At 45.1% G+C, this 24,940-nt stretch overlaps 1 protein-coding gene across 5 annotated transcripts in view; it reads left to right on the forward strand.

Moving 5' to 3' along the window:
* LOC121595238 (discoidin domain-containing receptor tyrosine kinase B) overlaps positions 1-24,940 on the forward strand; it is a 248,757-nt gene that overhangs the window by 84,119 nt on the left and 139,698 nt on the right. For 4 of the 5 annotated variants that reach the window (XM_041919037.1, XM_041919032.1, XM_041919033.1 and 1 more), the window contains exon 3: positions 21,498-22,062. In XM_041919037.1, coding sequence (XP_041774971.1) covers positions 21,942-22,062 — 121 coding nt within the window. In that variant the 5' untranslated portion in view covers positions 21,498-21,941. Of the gene's footprint in view, positions 1-12,440; positions 12,461-21,497; positions 22,063-24,940 lie in introns of those variants that run through there. The other variant, XM_041919036.1, reaches the window with a different exon arrangement.

Genomic DNA, 24,940 nt, shown 5'->3' on the forward strand with positions numbered 1-24,940 from the left:
GTTGCATGATTTATCGAGACAGGAAAACCGATTTCATGCTCTTTGCTCCAACCCGTGATCGGACGGCCAACTCGGCTCGGAAGTGCTGGTGCCAAATCAAATTGTGTGTGTGTGTGTGTGTGTGTGTGTGTGTGTGTGTGTGTGCAAGTGTGTTGTGCGCCACCGACTCTCCCGGTGGATTAATCGACCGGAATGGTGTTTTGGTTGTTCCCTCCTGGGGCGCGATGCAATTGATTTCTTCCCGTGAATGAAATAATTGGTTAGCCACGATCCCTTTCCTCTCCATTTGGAGCTCCCGAACCCCCCCCCCCCTCCTTCTTCTCCTCCTCAGCATGCCGTCGAACAGCGTTGTGAGTGGCAATGCTCCACAGGGTGGCAAAGTCTCGCGAGTCTGCTAATTCTCCCGCCCGCTCCGCGTGAAGGTAGCGCCACCGTCAGCGCCCGGTGGCGATGCGCATTAACCCTTTCTACGGCAAATGCTGCTGTCACCTTTCATTTGACAGCTGATTGGTAATGTGAGATCTCTCTTTCTTTGTCTAGCAATAAGGTGTGCTTAACGGGAAAAAAAGGATTAAGCGTCCTGTAGCAACGCCTACAATTGTATTGATACGAAACATATCACCCTTGGGGAGCACCTGCCTGTCGATTGATCATTCGAGAGGTGACATTTTAATCGATCAAACACGGTTAAGCTCTGTACAGGGAGCAAAGTTTTTAGTTCCATTTTAGCCACCCGATAACGCTCATTGGACGATGTTACTCTCTCAGTCCTTTTACAACAACTTGCAGCAAACTTTTTTTTCTTATCACCAACATTGTTACCCCTCGGCAGCAGAGTGAGATGTCATCAGAGAGCAGATGGGTGTGAGTGAGCGGCCCAAAAAGCACCCAGAGAACCTTTTCGAGTGCCCAGGCCGGGGTCCGGCGGGAATACTTTAAGCACCATAATCTGCTAAAAAGTTATTCCATCTATATTTTTGCCCGGCTTTTTGTGGGAGCCCAGCATGTGGCCGGAGAGGTGACATGTGGGAAGTTCATCCTCGAACGGTGGTTGGTTTGACACCGTTGCGAGAAGCATAAGTTTTAAGGGGAAAGCTTTTTTTGTAGGAGAGCTCCCAGGGCTTCCACGGATGGCGAGGGTATGGCGGACGGGGCTCGTTTCCACTCCAATGGTGCAAGAATGAACGCGCGAACGAGAGGATGTATGTCTTGTGAGGCTGGACTTTACTACTTCTGGGAGATGTGTGTCTGTGTGTGTTTATACCTGTTCTTAAAGACTTCCATGTGACGTTCCTGGCCAAGCCCACCGGGAAGGGTTTGCGGGACAACGTATAACAGAATTTATATTTATATATTTTCCTCCACCCCACACCCCCACCGTTTTTCTCCCCACGTGGCGGTGTTCCGGTCGCCCAAAGTCACCCGTGTGGCGTTACATAAGACCGTTTCTTGCTCACCGAAAGTTTTAGGTGCGACTTTGCTCTGCTACCCATCCACCCTCCTGGTGGCAAGTAGCGTTGTGAGAGACACCGGAAATCGTTCACTTTGGTGCCTTAAAGCGTGTGTGTGTGTGAGTGTGTGTGTTGTCCTGATAAGACGAAGTCCGGACGGAACCACCGAAAGGTGCTCGAGGCTGCTGCGCGTTTCCTGACAGTGAAGCGAACGTGAGCGTCTTGCCGTCGTGGGAGAAAATGCCATCTGGTGCCGCACTGTCCCGGGGTTTTCCACGTGACGGTACCTACCTGTCGTTCGAAGCGACGCCACGGAAAGCGACATGAATGACGTGAGCCATGGTCGCTTGTATCGAAGCGCAACCGACCGGTGTGTCGATGAGGCTGGTTGCGGATGGCTCTGGTACGGGGACACGAAACGTCCTGCAGACATCGTCGGGGCAGATTAGTGTCAAAAAATGATGTTATATTATTTCACCCCGCGGCTTCTTCCCCTGTCTCAGAGCAGCTTCCTTGTGTTGATTAGAGTGATACTTTTGTGGCCTCCACACGCTTTTGGGAAAAGTGTATTTTTACGATCAGCTGGTGCTGCCACTGGTGAGGATGTGGCGAAAAATCGATTCCATTGGGGGTGTGATCTTTGAGGTTTCGCTTGTTTGTTGCTGTTTTTGAAGGGAATGTTGCACAAACTTGCACAAAATAAACACCCTCCCCGGAATAATCGAACAGTCCATAACGAGTTGGTGAGTAACTTACCGAATGGTTCAGGGCACTAAATCGTGCTTCGGAATGCTGTCATGCAGTTTGTGCGCTGTTCACTACTACTACTACTACTGCTACTTCTACTACTACTACTGGGCACAATCTCTGCGCTCATCTCACAAACCCCTTTGGCGCGGGAATTGTTTCGTAAAATTCTGCCAGCGCAAGAATTTGCCCCATTTTCCAAACGTTTCAACAAAGTGTGTGTGAGTTTGTGTGGGGCCGCCTGCTCCACCGCTTCTCATTTGGCGAGATTCAAAGCAGCTGCGGGGAAAGTTTTTCCTCCATCGAGATAATGTTTTCACCGGAGGAAGGCGAGGGAAACCAGAAGCTTGCCTGTCCAGCGCTCCGGAGCATGATGTCCAGGAATGGGTCTGCTCATGGTTTGTATGGTTGGACACTGGCACTGATCTTCCCGTGGAAAAAAAGGGGGTGGCCAAATCAGTGGGTGGGAAATCTCTTCATCCTACCACTCTGCACGACGGTACATGCTGAGCAGCAGCAACAGCAGCAGCAGCAAGTACATTTCTTCTGGCAACGGCCGCGGGACCCGCACTGGAGATTGCCGCATAGTTGGAAGTTGTTCCGGGGTTTGTTTTGCTTTTTTTTTTGTTTGGTGTCTGAATCCTTGACGGCAACGAGCCAGTTCCACCGAACCACCACCACCACCATCAGGCACATTCAGTGCGGGGGGAAGGGTGGAGAAGAAAATAAAATGAAAGCAGCATAAATGAGCACTACACTGAGCCTTGTTTTACTCTTCCCATTCGCTCCCTCCCGATGCTCCACTTTCATCCGAGGAAATGGGACGTAACATGCCGGAGCAAGGAGTAGAAATATTCCAACCGTGTACCCGTGCCGAGCTTCCGGCTCAGCACCACAAAGCATTACACACACACACACACTCACGCACACAAACAGGACATGCGGGCTTGCGAGAAAGAAGGAGGAACGAGAAAGTAGCCAGCGCAGTAGCGCTTTTACCGGTAGTTGCTGTAGCGCGAAAGCATTCCGACGAATAGCGCTGACCGGAACGATGGTGGCAATGCCACTGCTGCTGCTCCTGCTGCTGCTGCTCCTGCTTCCGGAAGGAATCGGAAAAGAAATAATAATCCTAAAATTACAACTAATTAGAAGCAAATTGAAACAGTACGAGCGAGCGTACGCTCTCGCGCGCGCATTTGTGTTTGTCTTTGTGTTCAACTGGTGTGCCCGCAGCTTCCGGTCGGCGGTGGAGTGGTTTGAGCTGGGAAGGAGATACATTTGGACGGGTGGGTTCGGGTGGGGATGGGCTGGGAGGCAAACTCTGGGTAGAAAATTGGAATGCTGATCCTGCTGGTAAGATAAGTCCTGCAGTGAGGTGGGATTGGGGCAAGAGGGGGCAAAACGCAAACGTGTACGGGTAAGGGTGTGCTACTAAGGAACTAGGTAAAGCATTAGTGTCCTGATTAGTAGCAGCAGCGCCACACCGACGGCTGAAGGGATCAAGGGAATGATTTAGAAAAATCCACCCCTAAGCACGGGCACGGATTTGGGTCGGAACAGATTCATCTTGTGCGCTGACGTCAGAGGAGTTGCTCTTCTGTTTGTGCTCTATCACCTTACACGTGTTTCTTGGGAAAATTAAAGGGCTTAGAGATGCTTAAAGGAACATTAGTAATTAGAATAATAATTGAGTGTATGATTAATCAATCAAACTTAAATCATAAGTGTAAACATTCATCTTCCAAAGCGTCTTTACATTATCTATCTTTTGTCTGAAGTTAAAAAAAAACAATAACAAGTCTTGTAACGTTAAACGCGCGAGTGATACGAACCTCGGTCCGGCTCTGCGGCGCTGGCTTGTAATTTGGCCAAACTTTTACGCAACAATCCATCTTTGGACGGTTGTTGTTTTGTACCTCATCCTCTTGCACTTGGAGCGGAAGATGCTTTTAACTCTTCCTACCCTGTATACCCACGTGCCTGACTTTTGAGGTTAAGTGTATTTATCGTGCCCGAACAACGATACCGAGAGTTTGTGATGCCGACAGGTTTGTCCAACCACGGAGAGGAGACGGAGGTCGGTGCAGATGTTTGTTTGATCAGTCCAAAGACATGGAATCTTCGGTGTAGTCGGTTGGGGTTTTTGGGCGTTGCGTCGGATGTTTGGGCATATTTGTTGCAATGCTTATCCAAGAAGCGCACTGAGCAACTCCAACTTCCTGACACATTTACAGGCCGGGGAAGTACCATGGGTGGGAGGTGCGACTTACAACTCATTCGGTTGATTGCTTTGAACTTCGTGCGTTTTGGGAAGTTCCGATTGTGGGTTTGCTTTGTTCGAGTAAATGAAACGAAGATAAGGTTTGAGGTTTGAGCAATTAAATATGTGTCATGTCTATTGGATGGTAAAATTTAACTAAATAGGTAACAGAAATCATATGTCCCCGATTTGATCTTCATGGATCTTCTTCAATAATAATTTCATGGAAATACCATCATTTAAGCAACCTTATATACATAGAATTAGAGAGGCAATTAAAAGTTCATAAAATAATACCAAAAAAAACTCATTTGCCTAAAAATACCAAAAATGTTGCCTACCAATGCCAGCAGTTAAGTTATGGAGAAATTACTATAAATAGAATTGTTCACACATCAAATTTGTTAATATATTTGAAGCATTTAGTTATTAGTATCGTTTGGCAAAATAGCTTTGAATTAGTGATGGGAAAAACTGAGTTTTCATCGGAATCGATTCCGGCTAGCTCCGAAGTTTTTTGGAATCGATTCCGGCTAGTAGGTTCGGAATCAGTTTCTGGAATCGGATCCAAAATTGGCTCCACAATCGGAATGGGCCCCGGAATCGAAATTGGAATCGGAATCGGAATTGGATTCGGAATCGAAATTGGATTCGGAATCGGAATTGGTTCCAGAATTAAAGTTGGCTAAGGAATCATATTTCCCTTCGAAATCAGAATCGGCTTCGAAATCGGAGTCAGTTCCGGCATCTCCCATAAGAATGGGCGTTTGGGTCCAATGATGATACGTATTGATAGACGCTAAGAATCATAATCTACTTGTAAACGATCCATTCTTATTGAAAGTCCCGGTCTTATTTAGGGTCTTAAACTTCTTATTTCCATTCAAGAACTGATTCTCACTCCGGAACTAATTTCAATTCTGGAGTCAATACTGATTCCGTTACCAGAACAAATTGCAATTCCCAGGTCGATTCCGATTCCGGAGCTGATTCTGATTACGGAGCTAATTCTGATTCCGGAACTACTTTGAATACTATAAACCTCATCCCTTTTTGTGTATTTTAAAATGATATAACTTAAATGAATAAAAAATACGTTAAAACAAACATATTTTGCTGTTTCTTGTAACATAGTTTGAATTATCCAAACTCTTGAACTTTTACCCATTTAGTTACAAAAAAGGCCATTTTTATCCCCCTACCTCACATGTGTAGGAATGCATTCCAGTGTATATTTTGCACGGAAGTTATAGATTCCTTAATTGAAGCAATTCACACACCTACACTCTGGCACACCGTTTTGTTTCAGCTGCTCTGTGCACACTTTTTTCCCGTGTTTTACCATTTCCAAACACAAGTTTCCCGCTGCTATAACACCGAATTGTACAGCAAGTGCAGATATCGCTTCCCTAATTCGCTCCCTGAGCTGAAGCTATTAATCATCGCGGGCGTGCGCGCGTTTTCGTTTTTCACTTCCGCTTTTCCCGCTTTCGAATTCCACCATCCACCGTACCCACTTCTCGCCACCGGTGTTTAGCTTCGGGTTCATTTTTATTTCATCTGCCAACATAGAGCAGTGCAGGATAAAATAAAAAAGCGAATTCACGCGGGGGCCGCCATCCAGCCAAAAAACATATGGAAAATGCGACCAAAGCGAAACCGACCGACCGACCGACCGGACCCGATGCCGACTGGTGTGTGAAAAACTTTACCTTCACACACACACACACACACACGCGCAGTGAACGGTGAAAAGTACAATTTTCGCATGTTACAAATGTACAGCTTGCCTACAGCGTCATCCACTGTGCTGTGCAGTGCTGTGCAATGTTGTGTGTGTGCTGCTTCCGCGGGGGTTTCCGTGAATGATTTGCTGCCGTGCTGTGCTGATGCTGTCTGTTTTTGAAAGGGTTTTTCATATTTATTTTGTTTCGTTGGTACACGACGCGATGGTTTCGGGCCGGCCGAGTGGGGAGAGGCGGAAAATTGATTTCATCTTGCTGGGGAAAATCGAATCTCGCGTGTTCGTTCGATCGGTCTCTGTGTGTGGGTTTTGGGGGGGAAGTCGGGTTTGACGAGCTGTTGCTAAATATATAGATATTGCTGTGAGTCACGAAATGCACTGATGCATCTGGCTGCATATGCTACCCCCTATGCCGTTAGTGCAGCGATGGAAAAGTTGTGAAAAATTAATTATATCAATTTGAAGACATTACTTGCATCGTCATGACGCGTGATCCAGAGAAACGGACCAAGCGGACATGCCGGTATTAGCGTGCTGATGAAGGAAGCGAATCATGCATCATCGTTTCAGAGTTTTAGAAACAATAATCGATTTCGATACGCTTTATTGTTTCTTGCACAATCTGCCAGCAAAAAAAAAAAAAAACAGAAGGAAAAGCTTTTAGTAAAATGTACGCAATCAGTGCCGCGTTTTAAGATAACAAAACACACAGCCAACGGGAAAGAAGATCAAAGCGCAACCCGCGCTCGCTTTCGGTACTGCAGATTCAGTCGAGGCGTAAAATTTATGTCTCAAAGTTGGCTTCCTCTATTATTGGAAACAATTTATGAACCTCCCCCCCGGTTCAAGATTTCTCGATGAGCTGGCCCCGTGCGGGGTGCGTGCGTGTGTGCGTATCTGGAGGAGTTGTGCTGCCTTTGGTGGAAGATGTGTTTTTGGACGCACCCCGAACTAACTGCTGCTCTTGCACCATTGCGCAATGATTCCCCCGGTGATGGCAGTACAACCCGTTCGATTGCTCCCGCTGCAAACCACACTACATCATCGTGCGCGCGTCCGGTTGTGGAGTGGTGGTGGTGGTGGTGGTGGTGGTGGTCCGGGATGCAAATGTTTCTCCGAAGCTGCTGCTCCGTTTGGCAGAATTCTGTGCGGCAAGCGGAAGAACAACAAATAGTCGTAAACATTTACACTAATACTCGCTATAATTCAATCGAACCAGAGGGCCGTAACACTGCCTCCGTGGGGAAGGGGGAATGAATGGGGAGTTTTGGGTGAGGGCTCGTGTAACTCTCGCGGCGGTTCTGGCTCGTCGACACACACACACACAAACACACTTGCAAACACTTGCGAGATGCGATCTTGCAAAAGCAAGTGCTAGAGGGAACATTTTCCCAGAAGCGGTTCAATCGATCGAGGATCGTCTTGGGGAACGTGAAATTCAAGCCTTTTCTCTGCTAGAAGTAGGATGATGATGTAAGATTGGATTTTTCCGGAGAACAGATTAAGTGGGATTGATACTTCACGCTTAAAAGTCATCAAAGCGTGAAGGTATTAGGAGAGTAGGTTAATTACTAACGTTAAGAAAGGCTCGATTGCTTAGATTTAAATATGTTATTACTTAGAAGATGTTTGATTCGTTGCTGGATCTGATTGTTCTGTAGAGAAAGTTGTGTCTTTGATACTATTTTTCTATATATTTTTATCTTACTGTGTTCACAATTCTATCTGCGTCCTTCTAAACCAGGATTAACATCCTAAAATTGTCTTTTTTTTAATAATGGTTTTATTTTATTTTGTTGCATCGCTTAATGGCTTAAAAGAGGTTGATGATACGGCAAATGACATCAAAAATATGATAAATTGTCAAAATATCTTCGATAGATAATTAAACTGATTTACTATCGAAATAGTTTTGCAAGGAAAAACTACATTAAAACAACCTCTGTAATCATAAAACATTATAGAAACTTTACTCATTAAATTGCCCTTATTAATTTGGTTGAAGTATTTTCTGTGTAAGAAAACTTTGAATACAAAATTTGATCATTAATTAAAAACAATTCATTCAATGTTCAAAAGAGACGAGAAACTCTCAACTACCTAGAACGACTAGAACATAAAAACAAGTGCAATTATTCCTTATACAATCGTCATCTTTCAGCACCATAGGAAAGAAAAGAAAATCACACAGAGACATTCAAAGAAAGGATGCTGATTCAAAGGGTGAGTTTGAGAGCAGGGTTGAAAAATGTTCACCTTAAGCCCTTTTCCTTCATCGCTTTCTGCCGTTCGATAGAAATGCATCACGAATTGAAGATGTGTGTTGGCAGTGGAGAACTTTTTAAAAAAAATCTCCCACTCACACACCATATAAAGAAGCATCAGTGTGTCAAAATCTTGTTCCATGCTGAATGTCCCTCCTTCTCTATGTGTTTGGTGATTTCCTTTTTACCCGAAGCTGCACTTTACCGCTGCTCCACAGTCAGGCAGTGGGGCAGCAGTTGCCGTAGCTAGAGCTCTCCTCATCCTCCGTAAAGCTAAATGGAGCTCAAAGTTTTGTTTCTTCTCCGGAGCCTGGCACTCCTGGTGCACTTTTTGCCCGGTGGAAAGAAAACTTTTCCCTCCCCGGTTTTCCAGGTGCCAGAATGAAATTGAAAAGAGTTCAGAGCCAGAGAAGCCGCACGATGCCGCAAAACCGGGAAGACTTACGGGTGCCAAAGACTTTCGCACACGGTCCGTTTCCTGCCGTGACATAGGTCGCCGGTTTATAATTTAGAAACCAAAAGCGATCGAATAGTTTTGTGGTCTCCGCTGGTACAGCGGGCTTCTTCAAACCCCGGGTGCGACCTGAGCAGTGTGTCCGTCCGTATTTTCTCTGCCATTTTCTGTGCATACGTGCAGTGTGAAAACACGGAAGCTTTCCAAACGCCCTACAGCCGAAAGCAGTGCTCTCGAGTGTGTTTCTCCCCCGGAAAAAGGAGGAAACTAGCACCAACCACCACTTCCGGTCGAAGATTTGTCGGCGAGAAAACTGCATTCCCATTATCGAGTTCCGGCATTTGGGTGATGCAAATCGGGACACACCCAAGATTCGGAAGGTGCGAGCACAGGGCGATGTCAGTACACGGTGTGTATGTGAAAATGAGACCGTTGTTCGCACATGGTAGTAGCGAATTCCCGCTGTACCACGATGTGCTGTTGAAACTGCTGTGAAGCTGTGAAAAGTTTTTCTTTCTCTTATAGTTTGTGGAACTGTGTTTTCTACTTTTGTATTTTTTCCGCCCTTATTTTCCGATGCCACTCCACACTGTGGTATTGCTAATGCTTTTCATGTCAGACTTTGTGCAATTTCAATTTCGCTTTCGTAAAGGGTTTTGCTTCACATTTTGCTTGCACCGTTTCGCCACCCTTCCTTCATTTTCGGCTTGGTTGCAATCATACCCGATCGAAAGTCAAGGCTCTGTGTATGTGTGCTGTCACACCATTATGCAAAGTGAGCATGGATTGGGTACTGGGAAGCACAATGCAATTTATCAAAATGTGATAAACTGAAGTTCGCTTTTGCGATAGGTGTGTGACCTTTCTTGTGAATGGTTTGATTTTATCGATTGCCAGCAAACAGTTGATGAAAAAAGGTTGATTTTTATTGTTGAGCTCAGGACATTTGTTTTATTATGGTAACACTTGAGGAAACTGATTAGAAACATGATTAACTTTCATTTGAAAAAAGAAAAATATAAGAGTGAAATATTAGGAGACTAATAGAATAAAACAAATGGGGAATGTTTAAGCAACATGTGTAGAAAAGTGATTAAAAAAATTATGATTTATTCCAAACATCAAGCCACTAAAATTACTTGAAAAATGCAATATAAAAGTATAAAACATGAAAAAATAAAGAGTGGATAAACCTCTAAAGAAAAACTAATTTGAATAGATAAACGAAAAACAACAAAAGAATTTGATTCCAACATAGTTTGGTAGTGAAAAAGTAGTACAAATCAACACCAAATGTGAATGTAAATACATATTTTAATACATTTTCTGCTTGTCATATGCTCTTCCTCGCCCCGCCTTCACTGCCCAATCGATAAAACCGTGCACATAAGCGTAATGACCTCAACTAACGATCCCTTTTAACAATCTCGTAGACTAGATCTTGCATCAATGCTGGTTATGATGATGACTTTGACTGCTGTCGGAACCTTCACGAACGCAAAAAAAGACGACAAATGCTGATTGAAACTGTTCCTCGGTGTGCAAAAAAAAAAACGGCTCACATGACACCGTGTACGAAACGGCCATCTACCCATCCTGCACAGTACCGCACGTCACGGCAAGGACTTTATTCGCTTTCTTCCGCTACTACTAGGTCGGTTAAGAACGTTTAGCTAGAAAGGGCAAGCAAAAAAAAGTAAAACACGCCCGAACTTCGTAAAACATCGTTGCATGATTCAAAACGCTCATGAGCTCATATCCTTCCCGCGATTGTCTGCCTAGCACACGTCGCATCACGATAGTAGAAGTAGTAGTAGCAGCGTTTGCCTCACATCTTTCACATGTGGTTGCTTAAAAGGCGCTGCCTGCCGAAAATTACATCAAAAGCAAGTGAGTCGAGTGGTTGGGTTGGGCGCGGCACGTTACAAGAAGCGCGGCGCAGAGGGCATTAGAATTTTCGGGGCACAAGATGGTTGAACGTCCTGTGTGTGTGTGTGTCATGTGCATAAAAAAGAAGAAAGGTTGCAATAAAGCTTTATTGCTTCTGGGTAGGTTCGCCATCCGTATCCCCCAAGCAACTCAACCTCCCCCTGGGCAAAGTGTTTGAGGTAATAGCATATTAAAAAAGGCCATTCACACACACACACACACACACTCACTGAGCAACAAAAAACCTAGTTGAGCGTGAACTGAATTCAAACCTCTCTCTAACCCTCCCAGTTCGTTCCTCATTGGAGCAATCGTGTAGCAGACGTTTCGTTAAAAACATGCTCCAAAGTACAACACCCCACAGATATCCCCTAAAGGAAGCAGGAGAGCGTACGGTTGAACGTCACGGTGGCAAAGGCAAAGCTGAACCGAACTCATGGGCACACTAATTAAATAACCTCCTTTGATTCATTTAAAATGATATGATGGATGTTGCTGGTAATTAATTAGAGTTTTTATTGACCACATCCATCAGCCGAGACCGAGTGTGCTGCCCGGGGACGTGTCCTGTCTATCACACGCTTGTCGACACACTTGTCAAGCGATGCAGATCAGCTTCCAACTGCAGGCGTTGGAGTTGGGTGGGTCTCTTGTATATGTGTTTTTTTTTTTGCCCAGCCTTTGGTGACTATTTGCAGCCCTTTTTCTCGCAATGAAGTGTGTGCGAGCGCGTGTGGCCAGTGTCCCTTTACAGGGAGTGTTGTTTGAAATTGGTCCCCTAGCATTGGTCACGGTAAAAAGTGTTGCGAGGTTTTACTGCCAAGGCTGCTCTCTGGGTTGATCATCTCCATGAATGGTCGGGCCTCTGTTGCGTCTGCTGGCACTGGAACGCAAAGTAGTTGCAGTCACTTTGTGCCGCCATTGAGTGGGAAGTAATACACAAAACATCGGCAAAAAGTGTTGCCCCAGTTGATGGGCCAAAGGTTTATCGGTGGCAGAGAGTAAAATGAGCGCTTTGTGTTGAGCAGTAAATTAATCGTTTTTGCAGTCGTCTGCTATGAGAGGCATAGAGAACAAGGGGGTTTTTCCAACTGTTTCAAAGTAATGAGCATTAAGTGGAATTTGTGCATTCTAAGCTTCACTTTAAATGTTTTAATAGTAATAGAATGCAATAATGTTTAAAAGTAATGTCAAAAACATATCTTTTTGAGCAATAAATTAAAATGAGTATTTTCTTTTTTTTTTTTTCTTTTGGCTCAACAACCGTTGCCGGTCAAGGCCTGCCTGTACCACACTACTTGTGGGTTTGGCTTTCAGTGACTTATTGATCCCCCCATAGCAGGATAGTCAGTCCTACGTATGGCGGCACGGTCCATTTGGGGCTTGAACCCATGACGGGCATGTTGTTAAGTCGTACGAAATGAGTATAAATCTGGTAGAAGTTAATCCTACAAAGCCTGATGCACTTAATCTATAAAAATCGTTATCAACTAGTCAATCCAAAGGCACATACAAAAACATTGAAGTCACGCATTGATTTCCAGGCCAACCCCACGCGGAACCGCTCTTAATCCTCTGCGAAAGGAGCAGCTCATTATGGAATCGATTCAGGTACGATTTACTCTCTCCCCGATCGTCCACGCCCCAGTCCGTGTTACAGTACATGGCTATAAACATTCTACTGCCCGCTTCGTGTTCTTCGCCAAACGACCGGCAGCAACGCTCAATCACGAAACACCGGAATCCTCTTCGCCGAGCCCATTAATCATTCCGAGCCACGCCGGAGAACATGGTTCCGCTTCCTGCGGTTGCAGGTGAGATGCGCCCTGGCGTGCTGTGTGTATTTTTCCCCCAAGACATCGCATCGTATATCTACCATCTTCCGATCTTTTCGATTCGATGTCATCGATCCCACCGCACGGTCACACGGCACATTTCGCGCACGTTTTCGTGGAAGATTGTTCCCTCGCCAGCGATCCACGTCGATCGCGCGCGGTGACCCAAACGGAATGCGATTGATTTCATTAAATATTCCACCCGGGCAACGGGGTTTGGTAACAGGCCGGTGTACTGGTGTGTACGTATGGTCAGTGTTTCGGGTGTTTTCGGTGCCTTTTAAAGGTTTGAAGGTAGCAAGACACAGAGCGAGAGTGTGGGCGAGTGAAAGATGGACGGCGGATGCTAGGTCCGAAATCGGGGGATACATACGAGGTCGAGTAACTGGATACGATAAAGATCTATTATTGGACGCAAAAGGATGATTCTGATTTGCATCGCGTCTTGGCAAAGGTGATAGAAACTGTTAGTCACTCAGAAGTACATTCCTAGCTCATTGTTGTTTCGGGAGTCGTAATGTGTATGTTATTGAGCCATATTGAATGTTCTTACTCATAAGAAACCCTGTCCTCAAGATCCAATTGGAAAACGCGATTCTCAAATTCACTTTACCAATAGCAACCAATCATTCACTGCTCATAAACCCTTCATCACACAACAACACACCTCTTCCCTCGGGTTGATGAACGATTCCTGTCGAAAGATAAACTCCCGCATCGACGGGATAATGTACAAAAAAAAAACCCGCTCAATGCGAACAACGAACCGTCTCAAATGTCGCAAATCTTTCACGAGCTCATCCTTCGTCAAAACTCACTCTCACCGTGTGCTGGAAGACACACACACACACACACAAACACATCACGGGACACCTCTACCTCATCTTGCCGATCCATCCGCAACTGTACGACATCCCAACACACCCGACGGATTGGCGGCGGCGCGGCTTGGAAAGTCAAACATTTTCCCCGCGTTATGTTTATTTACATTCCAACGCGCGACGTACGGACGGGCGGACCAAAAATAATGCGCGAACGCACGCGTGCTATCCCCAATCCCGCATGCAGCGGGGCGAACGGGGCAAACGTTTCGAATTTCGCGACGCACGGCATGAAGATCTTGCTGCCCGCTTCCACTCTGACACCAAAGCGCCTCCGCCTCCATGGAGGAGTTGGTGTGTATTTTCGGAATCTCGTCAGAAAGATTCCAACCCCGTCTCGATACGAAATATGAGCCAAAATCGATCGAGACCAGCGAGCGAGAGTGAAAGTGAACGATAGCCGGAGGCGGCGGCCTCCCCAAGGAAGCGAAGGCGTGTCATGGGATTCGGAGCGGACTCTGCAGGGGCATATCTTTGCCAATCTTTTGCTGGCTCCCTTGGCGCACAGATGTTCTTGCGGCGATGTGCTGGAATTACAATAAGCCAGCACGACGCCCCCTCCCCAGCTCAGCCCAGCCCCGACGGTGGCAACATTGAGTGACGTGGGAAAAGCTGCGCATCAAGCACGGGCCTACAACGAAACCCATGCACACGCTCGAGAGCTGCCGAAAAATCTGACGCGGGAAGATTCATCATCATCTTTATTTTGCTCGTATTTAAGCTGGCATACGGATGCACTGAAGCGTATCGGAAGTGGCGCGGTTGCTGTTGCTGCTGCTAATCGGATGAGTTAATATGCCGGGATCTTTCTATTCTGTTCGAGACGGTTCCGGAGTCGAGTTTTGGGATGGTGTTGGACGTTTGGAGAAGAATGGGAAAGCAAATGTCTTGTGCCAGAGGAGAGGGAAGCGTAGCGTTATTAACCATGAATATTTGCTGGGGCGAGAGTGAATGATAGCATCCATTTCGGTGGAATTCCGGGGATTTTCTGGGGCGAGCAAGGGCGAGATCTCACCATCGTCATGTGTCTCGCGGAGATAGGTTCGCTTCGATGGTTCCTTGGAATGTCGTGTTTGATGGGTTTCTGTGTTACATCGTGCCCTGTCTCCATGTAAATGCCACATTGAAAGCGTCATATTACGTCCGTGTAATCGTGGATTAGGGAAGGTTGTTGTACCATTATCTATTTACTTGGTATTAGAAGTTACCTTCGAGAGAAATAGCGGAAAAAACATGTATATTGTTAAGTACATTGTAATACAAAGAGCCTTTATTGAACTTATTCAATCATTGAAGGCTTTAAACGAAATTAAGAACATAGGTTGACCCATATACCCCTTTCTAACGATACAATGCACCGATATGCAGATGGGAATAAGTTAGAATTTATTAACGTTTATGGTAATGTTTTCTGTGGAATAGTTTCCAACTTCCATTCTAGCGCAATGGAAATAGTTTGACCTACACTTTATGTTCGCTCCACTCGGTAAACGAGAAGGCGAAACACTTCAGAATATAATTTGCCAGCTCTCGAGGACACTCGCTTACCGGCGTCCCTGTTGAATGGGGAAACTAGGTACATGGGTACTCCATTTTTTTTTCACTGTTGTACACTCAACCACACCCACCATGATACAGGATAAAGGGTGCATAACAAGAACAACCCCCAAAGAAACCGTCATTAGCACGCACGCCGTAACTGCACCTCCTATCCACTGTACCTCGGCCAGGACTTGGACTTGGGGTGGGCGAAAACGGGCCGCTGCTTTATGTCGGTGTAGCATGCACAAATGTTTCCTTTCGTGCATATACGGCGTCGTGGTGGATGGAAAATCATCGTCCTGACGGAAGCCACCATACTTTCATCCATCATCCGGAATATGCGCCATCCAATGAAATGAAGCGGCAAACACAGGGGGGATCTGAGAATGTCCCACCGGTGGGGGAGATTCTACCAACTCGGCTGGAAGGATCGAAAGCGCACAAGGTGTCGCTCAAAGTAGGTCTCCGTCTCGCTTCCTTCAACACGCAATCTGCACACCTGGACGCAAAGGTTGAAGAAGAAGGTTGCATGCTTTTTTAATTAATCAATACTAAACCTTCCCCACCATTGTGCGCCTCTCCCGCCGGAGCGGCGTTGGCGTTTCGTGCAGTAGCAATTGCTGCCTGTTCCCTTGGATGGATGGAGTGGCCGATGAGAGGGGCAGCACATGATAATGTGCACGCCGGGTTCGTTAATTACGTGCATGTGCGGTTAACGAGCACTGCTACCCGGTGGTAAAGCGTCACAAGACGCCGCAAACATGACATACGAGGCACCGCGCTAGTGGAATGGAACGACCCACCGTGGTCGAGTGACGTTTGATTTTGCACCTCAAAATGGCTGCTTTCCCCCTGGTGGTTTGTATCTTTTCACGCTCGAAAGGTGTGGTGGTTCCGTCACATCACTGAACACGAAACGCCGACCTGAAGGAGAGTGCACTCACACGAGGGAGATTTACCCTCTTGCCGAAGGCCGAAGTAAGTTGGGTTGGGGAAAGTGGGAATTATTTTGCTTTTCACACTAATCCTAGCGACGGTGTAACTGGTGAATGGGAGTGGCACATAAGGAGGGAGAGAAGAAAGAAAAAAACAACATTATCCTTATTAAACACTTCCAGGATAGCGCTCTTCGAGGGGTGAAGTGTGCTTGACGGTGTTTTGTAGGACCGATTTACCCGAGCAGCATTATTCGTTCCACCTGATCGGGCGTAATCGCTTCGGTTAATGTTTGATTTTCGATTTGAAGGAACTAATCAATTGAAAGATTGCCGTCCAGCGTAGCGTGCATTATTGGTTGTTTGGTGTAATCTTCTTAAATGCTGTCAATTTAGATTACTGAATCACAATTTCTACTCGAGCCCGAGCTTAGGATATTCATGAGTTGTTGGTAAAAGATGGTAAAATATATATAAAAAAGAATATTATCTTAAAACTGCTCACAATTCTCTAAAATTGTAATTCGCGTACTTGCGTCTACTTCAATTCACTGGCAACCACAGGTCGAATCCACAGCAATCGATTTAAATGGAACTGCGTGTGTATTATTGTGTTATTACCTTATTGCTGCGTTTATTTATCTTTCCGGCTGTGCAGTATCCGGGCCGCGTACGAATCCCACCCATTTTCCCGAAATATTGCACACGTTTCCAGAAAGTGCTTACCATCTCGATTTTCCTTTTCGCTGCGTTATGAGATCAGGTTTTTTTTTAATATTTCCGAGCGATCATCATCATCATCATCATGAACATTGCTTTTCTGGCATGTTTGTGTTTGCTTATGTTTTTTTTTTGTTTCGCTTTATTTTATGATTTGCCATCGAATATTGCAAAAGTTCAGAGTTTTTCATGTTCGGTTTGGCCGTTTGACCGTTTGGCCTTGCTGCGTTTGTGTTCCAGAAGTGCTTTATTTTCCAGGGCGTAAAGTAAGCATACTTTATGATGCTTTATGGGCAGCATTCGCGTGCATTTTTACGATGGCTATTTGGTGGTTGATGGTAATGGTTGTACTGGAGTGTGGGAGCGGTTGTTAGGGAAGTTAGTTAACGCGGTTGGGGCAGGTTAGCAAGATGAAGGACAATAATTGAGCGTTACCGTTTAGTGGATTATGTACCTCAGGATTATATTCATAGGAGATGAGATTTTTGAAAATAAAGTTGGTAATTTGTATAAATTGTTAAGAGTGATCAGCAAATAGTTTTTTCTTTCTTTGTGTGATGATAAACTGATTATTTGTCTATTTAAATGTCCATTAACCATCAAATAACCATCATTAACAAACAGCAAACCTTGATATCAGATATTGAACATTTTTGATACACCTTTCATGTTTAATTGTATTTTATTCACATATGATGGTGTAGTATCGTTGTGCTTCTATTGGTTTCTAGTGTGATAAATAAAGATATAATTCAAAAAATTAATATAATTAATTAATTAATTAAATTTTCAAAATTGATGTTGTATCAAAGCAACTGTATTTATAGTTTGTTTGTATCTAAGGACGTTTTATGGAATTAACGTTTTAGTAACAAAGATAATACATTAAAAATAATACAAAAATCATAAAACAAAGATAACATCACTTAATTTATGAACTTCTATCTCAAATGATTCAAAATTCTTGTACGATCTTAATATACGAACAAAACTATCGCTGCTTAAGTAAGCTTATCTAAAATTAAACCTATTTGAGTATCAAAGGGCCAGCTGAAAATATCGCTGAAGCTAATATCATACAATATTTAAAGAAAACTACATGAATGCATAAAGACGAACCTAAAATTTTGAATTGTACTCACAAAAAAGTCGCTTAAAAACTCACCGCCAATCTCATCGAAATGCAAAATCGAGCAACAAATCTCCGCTTCTTGGAATTCAGTTTATTTATCTTTTACCGCCTCTTCGCGTGCGTCTAACCTTGAAGCATTGCGTTCAACAGTAAGGTGCCAACTGCTGTACGTGCCCAAACTGCATGAGTTGTGTGCCAATGCATTGTCATTCTTCGATTCGCACAAATCGGTGAATGAATAATGTACCTTTCGCAGACACCCATCAAAATCTCACCCTCTTCATTGTTGTCGCTGGTTTCTAAGATTCTAAGATTAATTTCGCATTCATTAAGCAAAAAACTCACAAACCACAAACTGCCTTGGAGATCCTTTATTCTTTACCGGTTTAAAGATTTCCAATGATTTATGGCCGCTTCTTGGAAACTTCCACACCAGTTCACCCGGCCGGCTATCTCTAGCATTCCATAATACAGCGTCTCCGGCTGCGATAAAGCCCCTTTCCCCGCGATGCGATCGCGATGTAACAACAGGTCAGCCATTTAATTGAATAGCCTCGGCGGCCTCTGTCCGCCCTTGCTTGAATTGTTGTACCAACACGACACGTTACACCATCTGCGTGTGGTTTCGTTTCCGTTCAGGCGTAATGTGTTGTGAGCGACAAGACTCGCACATGCACAATCGAATTACCCCGGGACCCACCGTGCAGAGGCTGTGCATGCAACATGTGCCACGGTATCGACACGGAAGCATGGTGTGTCTACTCCGTACGGCTGCATTTGGGCGATTGTTATTTATTAATTGCATCCCACAGACCGGCCGGCCTGGATAGTGTCTTGCCGAGCTCTCGCCGACCCATCTTGCCGCGCGGAGTTGAATGGTCGTGACAGCGAGACAACATTATACACAGCCGCACATCACCGGGTGCCGTCGGTTTCATCCTCTCCCCCCCCCCCCCCTACCCGAAATGACGTGGTCTATGATCCTCTACGAAGGTTCCCTTTCCAACAGCCATTCATCGGATGCACTTCGCCCTACCGGTCCGCCCCAAAAACCGATCAGCACAATATCCGTCACGTACACGGTGTTACGGTAATTTATTAGGCTTCCACGCGATTACGGTCCACGATGGCGGATGAAGGTAAACTCGCGATTTTGTGCCGTGCACCGTGTCCGGGCGTTTGTTTTTTTTTTTTTCGGTCGCGATCTGGGACCGGGTCAGGAAATTATGACCCGATCGGACCCCGACGAACAGGATTGCTGTTGTGTACACCTCTGTGGGAGAAGTTGGACCCTGTTCCTGTTTTTTTTTGTGTGGTTGTACTCTTCTGTCGTTCGCTTCTTCCCTTGGCTAATGCGTGCGTGTGCGCACGATCGATCCGCGCGGTCCCCATCATCGTGCCAAGCGGCGGCCGACGGTGCTGTGCGGGTAATGGATTTTAATGGGATCAATTTATGCACGAGCGAAAGTCATGAGTTTAATTTCTTGCAGCTTTTGTAGTTTGTGCGCAGTGCTCTGGTTTGTGCAGTGCTCGCTGTCACGGGTTGGAAAATGAGTCATGAGTCGTGGAAAGGGGCGCCTCTTTAAGCGCAACGATAGCCATTTTGGACCGAAGCGATGAGCGGTGGTTTTTGTTAAAAATGGTGAAATGTGTCGGTGGATGAACACAGTTTCCCTTGGGAACGTTATTTATGGTGGAACACGTTTAAACAGAGTACAGTATTAAAGTTAAATGTTAAACCGATGTGGTTGATATTGAATAAGGAATGCTGTTTGATTTATGGCGTCAAATGTGGGATACATTATTGGTGCCGTGACCAGGATTTTATTTCTAATGATTGTTCTTTATGGTTTAGTTCGTTGATATTCATATTTTAAATGTCCTTTTCTTCTCTCTCATCACGTTTGGGAGCAGTAAAAGCAGTGTAATAAATATGACTGCTTCCGATGTTTATGATCCAAAACCTCCAAATCACGTACATTCTTCATTCCATCCACCCGATACCGTTGTAAATGTAGCATCTTCAACAATGTGTGGCCAATTGGCTCGCCAAAAACCCCATCATTGTGGCCCATCAGCGTTTGTGTGCCACACACACAATTCCATTCCATTGCTGCCGCACGGTCAGAACTTTGATGAACCCGTGACACGCACCCCGTTGGCGTAAGGATATCGGCCAACATCTGTTGTCGGCTGAATGCAGTGCTGCGTTGCGCCATTGAACGTGATTACGTTCCTGTTCAAAAGTGGGTAAACGAGCGGTAATAATCTGGTCCACTTCTGGTCCAGCGAGCGTTACTTTTTTATTTGCCCCGTATGCTGGCCAGCATCTGCAACGCGAGAGTGTATCTGCATACACACACATAGTGCAGTCGGCTGGGATGTGGTAGAAAAGGGATCACACTTTTAGCTCGACCGGGGGGGAGAGCCGTAAATTGAAGTCACGATCCGGTGATCATCCGTCAACGCAAAAGTGACAGTTCCAGGCATCGTCGCGCTACCGGCTGGATTCAATTAAAGTGAAGCTGCTCGGCGGTTTTGCGTTTGCCGCCAGCTGCCTCACATTCGGAGCAGTTCATGCCCGGGTTGCGATGATGATACCCTTGACCTTAGAAGAAGAGCGTGTGGATGATGTCAGTGCTATACGAAAGAGTGTAATTATGGAAGAGAGAGCACTGGTAACTGATTGATTTTCATAATCTTCTACACGGGTTGAGTTGTTGAAGGGTGCTCAGTTGTTCGCTTGAAGTATCCAATTTCAGCCATGTTCTCCTTCATCGTTCGTTTCTGTCTTCGTATTAAAGAACATTCCATAACCTTCAATTAAATGTTTTATTTTCAAAGTTGCCCTTTTTCGAAATGATTATTCCAAACAACTCTTTCAGAAACTTCTTAGTCTCTTACTAAGGCAACTACTTCACTTGATGTACTCCACGCGGCGCTAGAACGTTCAGTTGCTTCATCTGCTCAGCCCAGCACTTAAAGCGTCTGTCACGTGCAAAAGCTGATCGTAAAGATGATTTTTATTAAAATTTATGCTATCATTTACCCGTCGTAATTAAAACACGCTCGCTCACATACACGCCCCGGGTGCGCACAGTTTGCGCGGATCTCTGCAACGCTGAAAAACAGCCCAGCTATGTTTGGCTCACATTTCCGCTTGATTTCTTTTTCTTACTCCGCCACTCGCCAAGTTAGGTTCAGGCTCGCCCGCCGCAAGGTTTATGGTTCTAACCGCAGCGCTGTTGTTGATGGTTGAAGTAAAAAAAGAGGCAAAATGTGATTATTCCGTACCATTTTTATGATTCTTCAGTTTTATTATGCTCAAATATCTAGCCTTAAAAATATTGTAGGAAACTAAAATATGTACGTTGTGTTAGGGCATTGGATCTAGAATTAAATTGAAAAATAAATTTCAATTGTATAGTTGTCTATTTGTTGGAATTGATTGCAATCAAGCAATCAACTCTTTGCTCACAATTAGCTACCCCATTTCAGGGAAATTCCCTCTACCCTCTATGACAAAACCCCCTGCCTGGCACTGATTTATGTACACAAACTGATCATGTTCTACATACGTTTTTTTTATCTTCTCCATCACAGAAATGACTAGTTCCGGTATCATCGTCCCGAAACTGAGCTCTTCATACGCATCCACCAGCTAGAAAGAGCGCGGAAGGACCATTGCCTGCCTGCCTGCCTGAACGTAATTGATCGCTTCGGACATCGTCATATTCAGTCGTCTCCTCTGCCCCGTGCATTCAGTGTGCTACCGGAAGTAGATAGAGTGTGTGAGTGCGTGAGTGTGTGTGTGTGTGTGATTAGATGGCAGTGTAAGTGCATGGTATTGTGTCTATCATCGGCATCGATTCAGCTCCATCACGAGCGGAGTGAATCCGATTCGAAGGAAACGGTGAAACGAGAGTGCAAGGCAACGTAGCCACACAAAAAAACGAGCGCGTGTGATTTCAGGAGGAGCATCCATTCCCCTTGGCCACCCGGGAAACGGTTCGGTCTGTGTTTTTTTCACGACTTTTGAATGCGAACATGGCAGCGGTACGGTCGCCGGCAGTGCTGGTAAATGCCTGCACGACGTGGTGGGCACGGTTCGCGCTGGTGCTGCTGCTAATGCAGCAAACATTTCACGGCGTCCAAACGCTCGATCTAGGTGAGTACGATTGATTTCCCTATCGCCCTATCCTCATCCTCTCCTCATCCTCTTTGCTTTTGGGGCTTTTCACGGTGGGTTGATGAAATTTACTTCCCAACAGTCTTCCACTGTCCGCATCAAAACGCGGGAGACAAGCGATTCATTATAAGGCTCCGGCGGTAATAATCGGTTGCGTTTATCATGGCTGTGACGTTCGTTGGTGGGTTGTGTCGTAGCCTTTTTTTTGCACACAGCGATGAGTCGCACGTTGTCGTCGGTGCGCCAGTTTAACGAGTGAGTGGAAAGCGTAAAAAAGAAACAAAAATAATCTACCGAGATGGAAACTCGTTTCACTCAACCGTTCGTCCTGTGTGGGGCGATACCGATGGTTCGCTTTTTGAAGTTTTTCGGTTCGAAATGCCACCGGAGGACACATGTGACTAATAATTTAGCCAAACAACCTAATCAATCAGTGAAACAGGTACCATCAACAACCGAGATGTTTGGTAACGAAGTGTGCAAAACGAACGGAACTGGTTGATTCGTGAGATTCACAGAAAACAAAAAAGGAGAAACCAATTCATCTGCAAGGTGCTATAACTGTATCAAAATATGGAAAATATAGGAAATTACAAACTTTTAATGTAAAACTACTAATATATACAAAAAATCATCAGCAATTTACACAAATTTAACCTCATTATTTAATTAAATGGCCTGCGAAAGCTTCCGCCAGGATGTGCCCTCGAACACTCTTGACTTATTAGATCGAAAGCCATTCCTCTGTCACGACGGGAAACCTCAGCCAACTTCAATTGATTGCAAATTTCCGTCCGCCTCAGCGCTCCGGGCCCTTTCGCATCGGTCTCATTATTGTAAAAGACATGCACAATTATTTCAAAACCAACCTCATCTCAAACTTTCCACCGCATCGACGAAGCGCGCACAAATTACAATTCTCCGTTTAGCAGCAGGAAGGACATCGGGTGTAGTCAGTCGTTCATTTCCTTCAATCGATTCATTCACCCTGCCAAACGTTAAAGGCGGGGGGGGGGGAGAGATTTTCTGGATGTTGGGTGGGAAAATGGGTGGTTTGTGGGCGTAAAATTTCCCGTCAGCGAAAATGAGCTTCCAACCGCAGAGCAACCCCCCCCCCCAATCCCCCCCCACCGGAGCGCGTTTCATATGTGTTCAACCAACACCGCCACCCGCTTTTGATGTGCTTGTGGTAGTGTCCTTTGGGGAAGCTAGTGATGCACCCAGCGTTGGTGGTGCGCTGCATTCTCGCTCGGTGAGAAATTTAGCAAGCAAATTTTAACGTCCGGAATTTGTAATTTACCTTCAACTGAGGGGCGGTGGATGGAGGGCGACGACGTCCTGCACACACACACACAACCGGAAGCTTCATGCGGTACATTTTGCAAACCCAACCATCCGCCCGGTGGCGAGCGAGTGCGAGTTTCGAGTTCGAGGCTCAAAACTTTCTGCACGGTTCAGCGAAATATGTGCGCGCACTCACCCCGGTTTGGGTGCAGCAGTTTGTGGCATTCTTCTTGGGGTTTGGGGAGAGAGGGTAGGCGGGATTGTGCCACTGGTGCAAACCGGCATCGAAACTGTGATTTTGGGAGGAAGGGTGGGTTGTGTTTCGGTGGTGCATGCCGGAGACAAAGTTAATGACTTAAAATGTAGTTATTTTACTGTTGTCCGCTGAATAATTTGTTTGTATGACTGGGGGTAGATGGTGAATATGGGTCGCGAAGTATTTTGTAATGTTAAATAAATGTATAGTGCCTGAAAGCAGGTTGAAACATTGATCTATTAAAGAGAAAATTCTAAATTTCATCTTGGAATCTGAATCTGCTCCAATTTTTTTATGAAAAATATTATATTAATTTGCTGTGCTAGAACTGATACTCAAACAATATCGATCATGTAACATTTGATAGGTTCATAGTCGTTATGGAACTGATCTTGAACCCATACAGCACATGAAACAAGAATTCTTAATCTAAAAAGGCCAATATTGGGCTAAAAGTTTCTGAAAAAAGCTAACAAAAAAGCTCTTAGAACTGCCTCGAAGGGCTTACCGGTGCTGTATTTCATCCTGAAGCCACATTGGCAATGATTGAACTGTTGGATCTGAATCTAGTATTAAATTCATGCATATCCTCAACTCACATCAATGTTGGAACTAATTCTGATGCCGTCGGGTCCTGGAATGGTATCTGGATTCACACCAGACCTGAAACTGATTTCAAATTCACTCAATTTAGGTATTGGAGCTGATCCTGAACCTACAAAGGTTGAAGAACTTATCAATTCCTATATTAGAATTATATCTGGACTTGTCTTACTCAGGGTATCTATCTATCAATACTATCAATCATGTAACAAAGCTATTTATACTAAATATTCAACTATTGTGTATGAACCTTAGCGTGAGATCGACAACAGAACTGCAAAGGTCATTAAGCACCACAACACCAAATAACTTTGGATGCTTATCAGTTGATGTACCAGTGGCTTTGTTGTGACTTGTTATCGATTTTCGAGAACAGGCATTCCCCAGAGCATTCCTTACAACGCTCCACTCTAACACGAATCTGAAATGAAAAATAGAACACCTTTAAATGCAGTCCATTAGGGCTTCTTCCGTTCAATCCTTCTTGCGCCCCATATAAACCACAAACAGTTTTGATCGCTTTCATTTATACTTCATTTGGTATGGAATTCATCTCCAACGAAAGGGAGGCATAGGGTTTTTAGCTAAATCGAGCTCGTAATCTGCAAACACTCGCAAATGAATCTCGTATTCTTTTTGGCATTCGATCGATAGAAGAAGTTTGAGACGCACACCACCAAAACGATGCATCACAATCTGCTGGGAGATGGATGA

Source organism: Anopheles merus, chromosome 3R (genome assembly GCF_017562075.2).
Source record: "Anopheles merus strain MAF chromosome 3R, AmerM5.1, whole genome shotgun sequence".
NCBI classification, from domain to species: domain Eukaryota; kingdom Metazoa; phylum Arthropoda; class Insecta; order Diptera; family Culicidae; genus Anopheles; species Anopheles merus.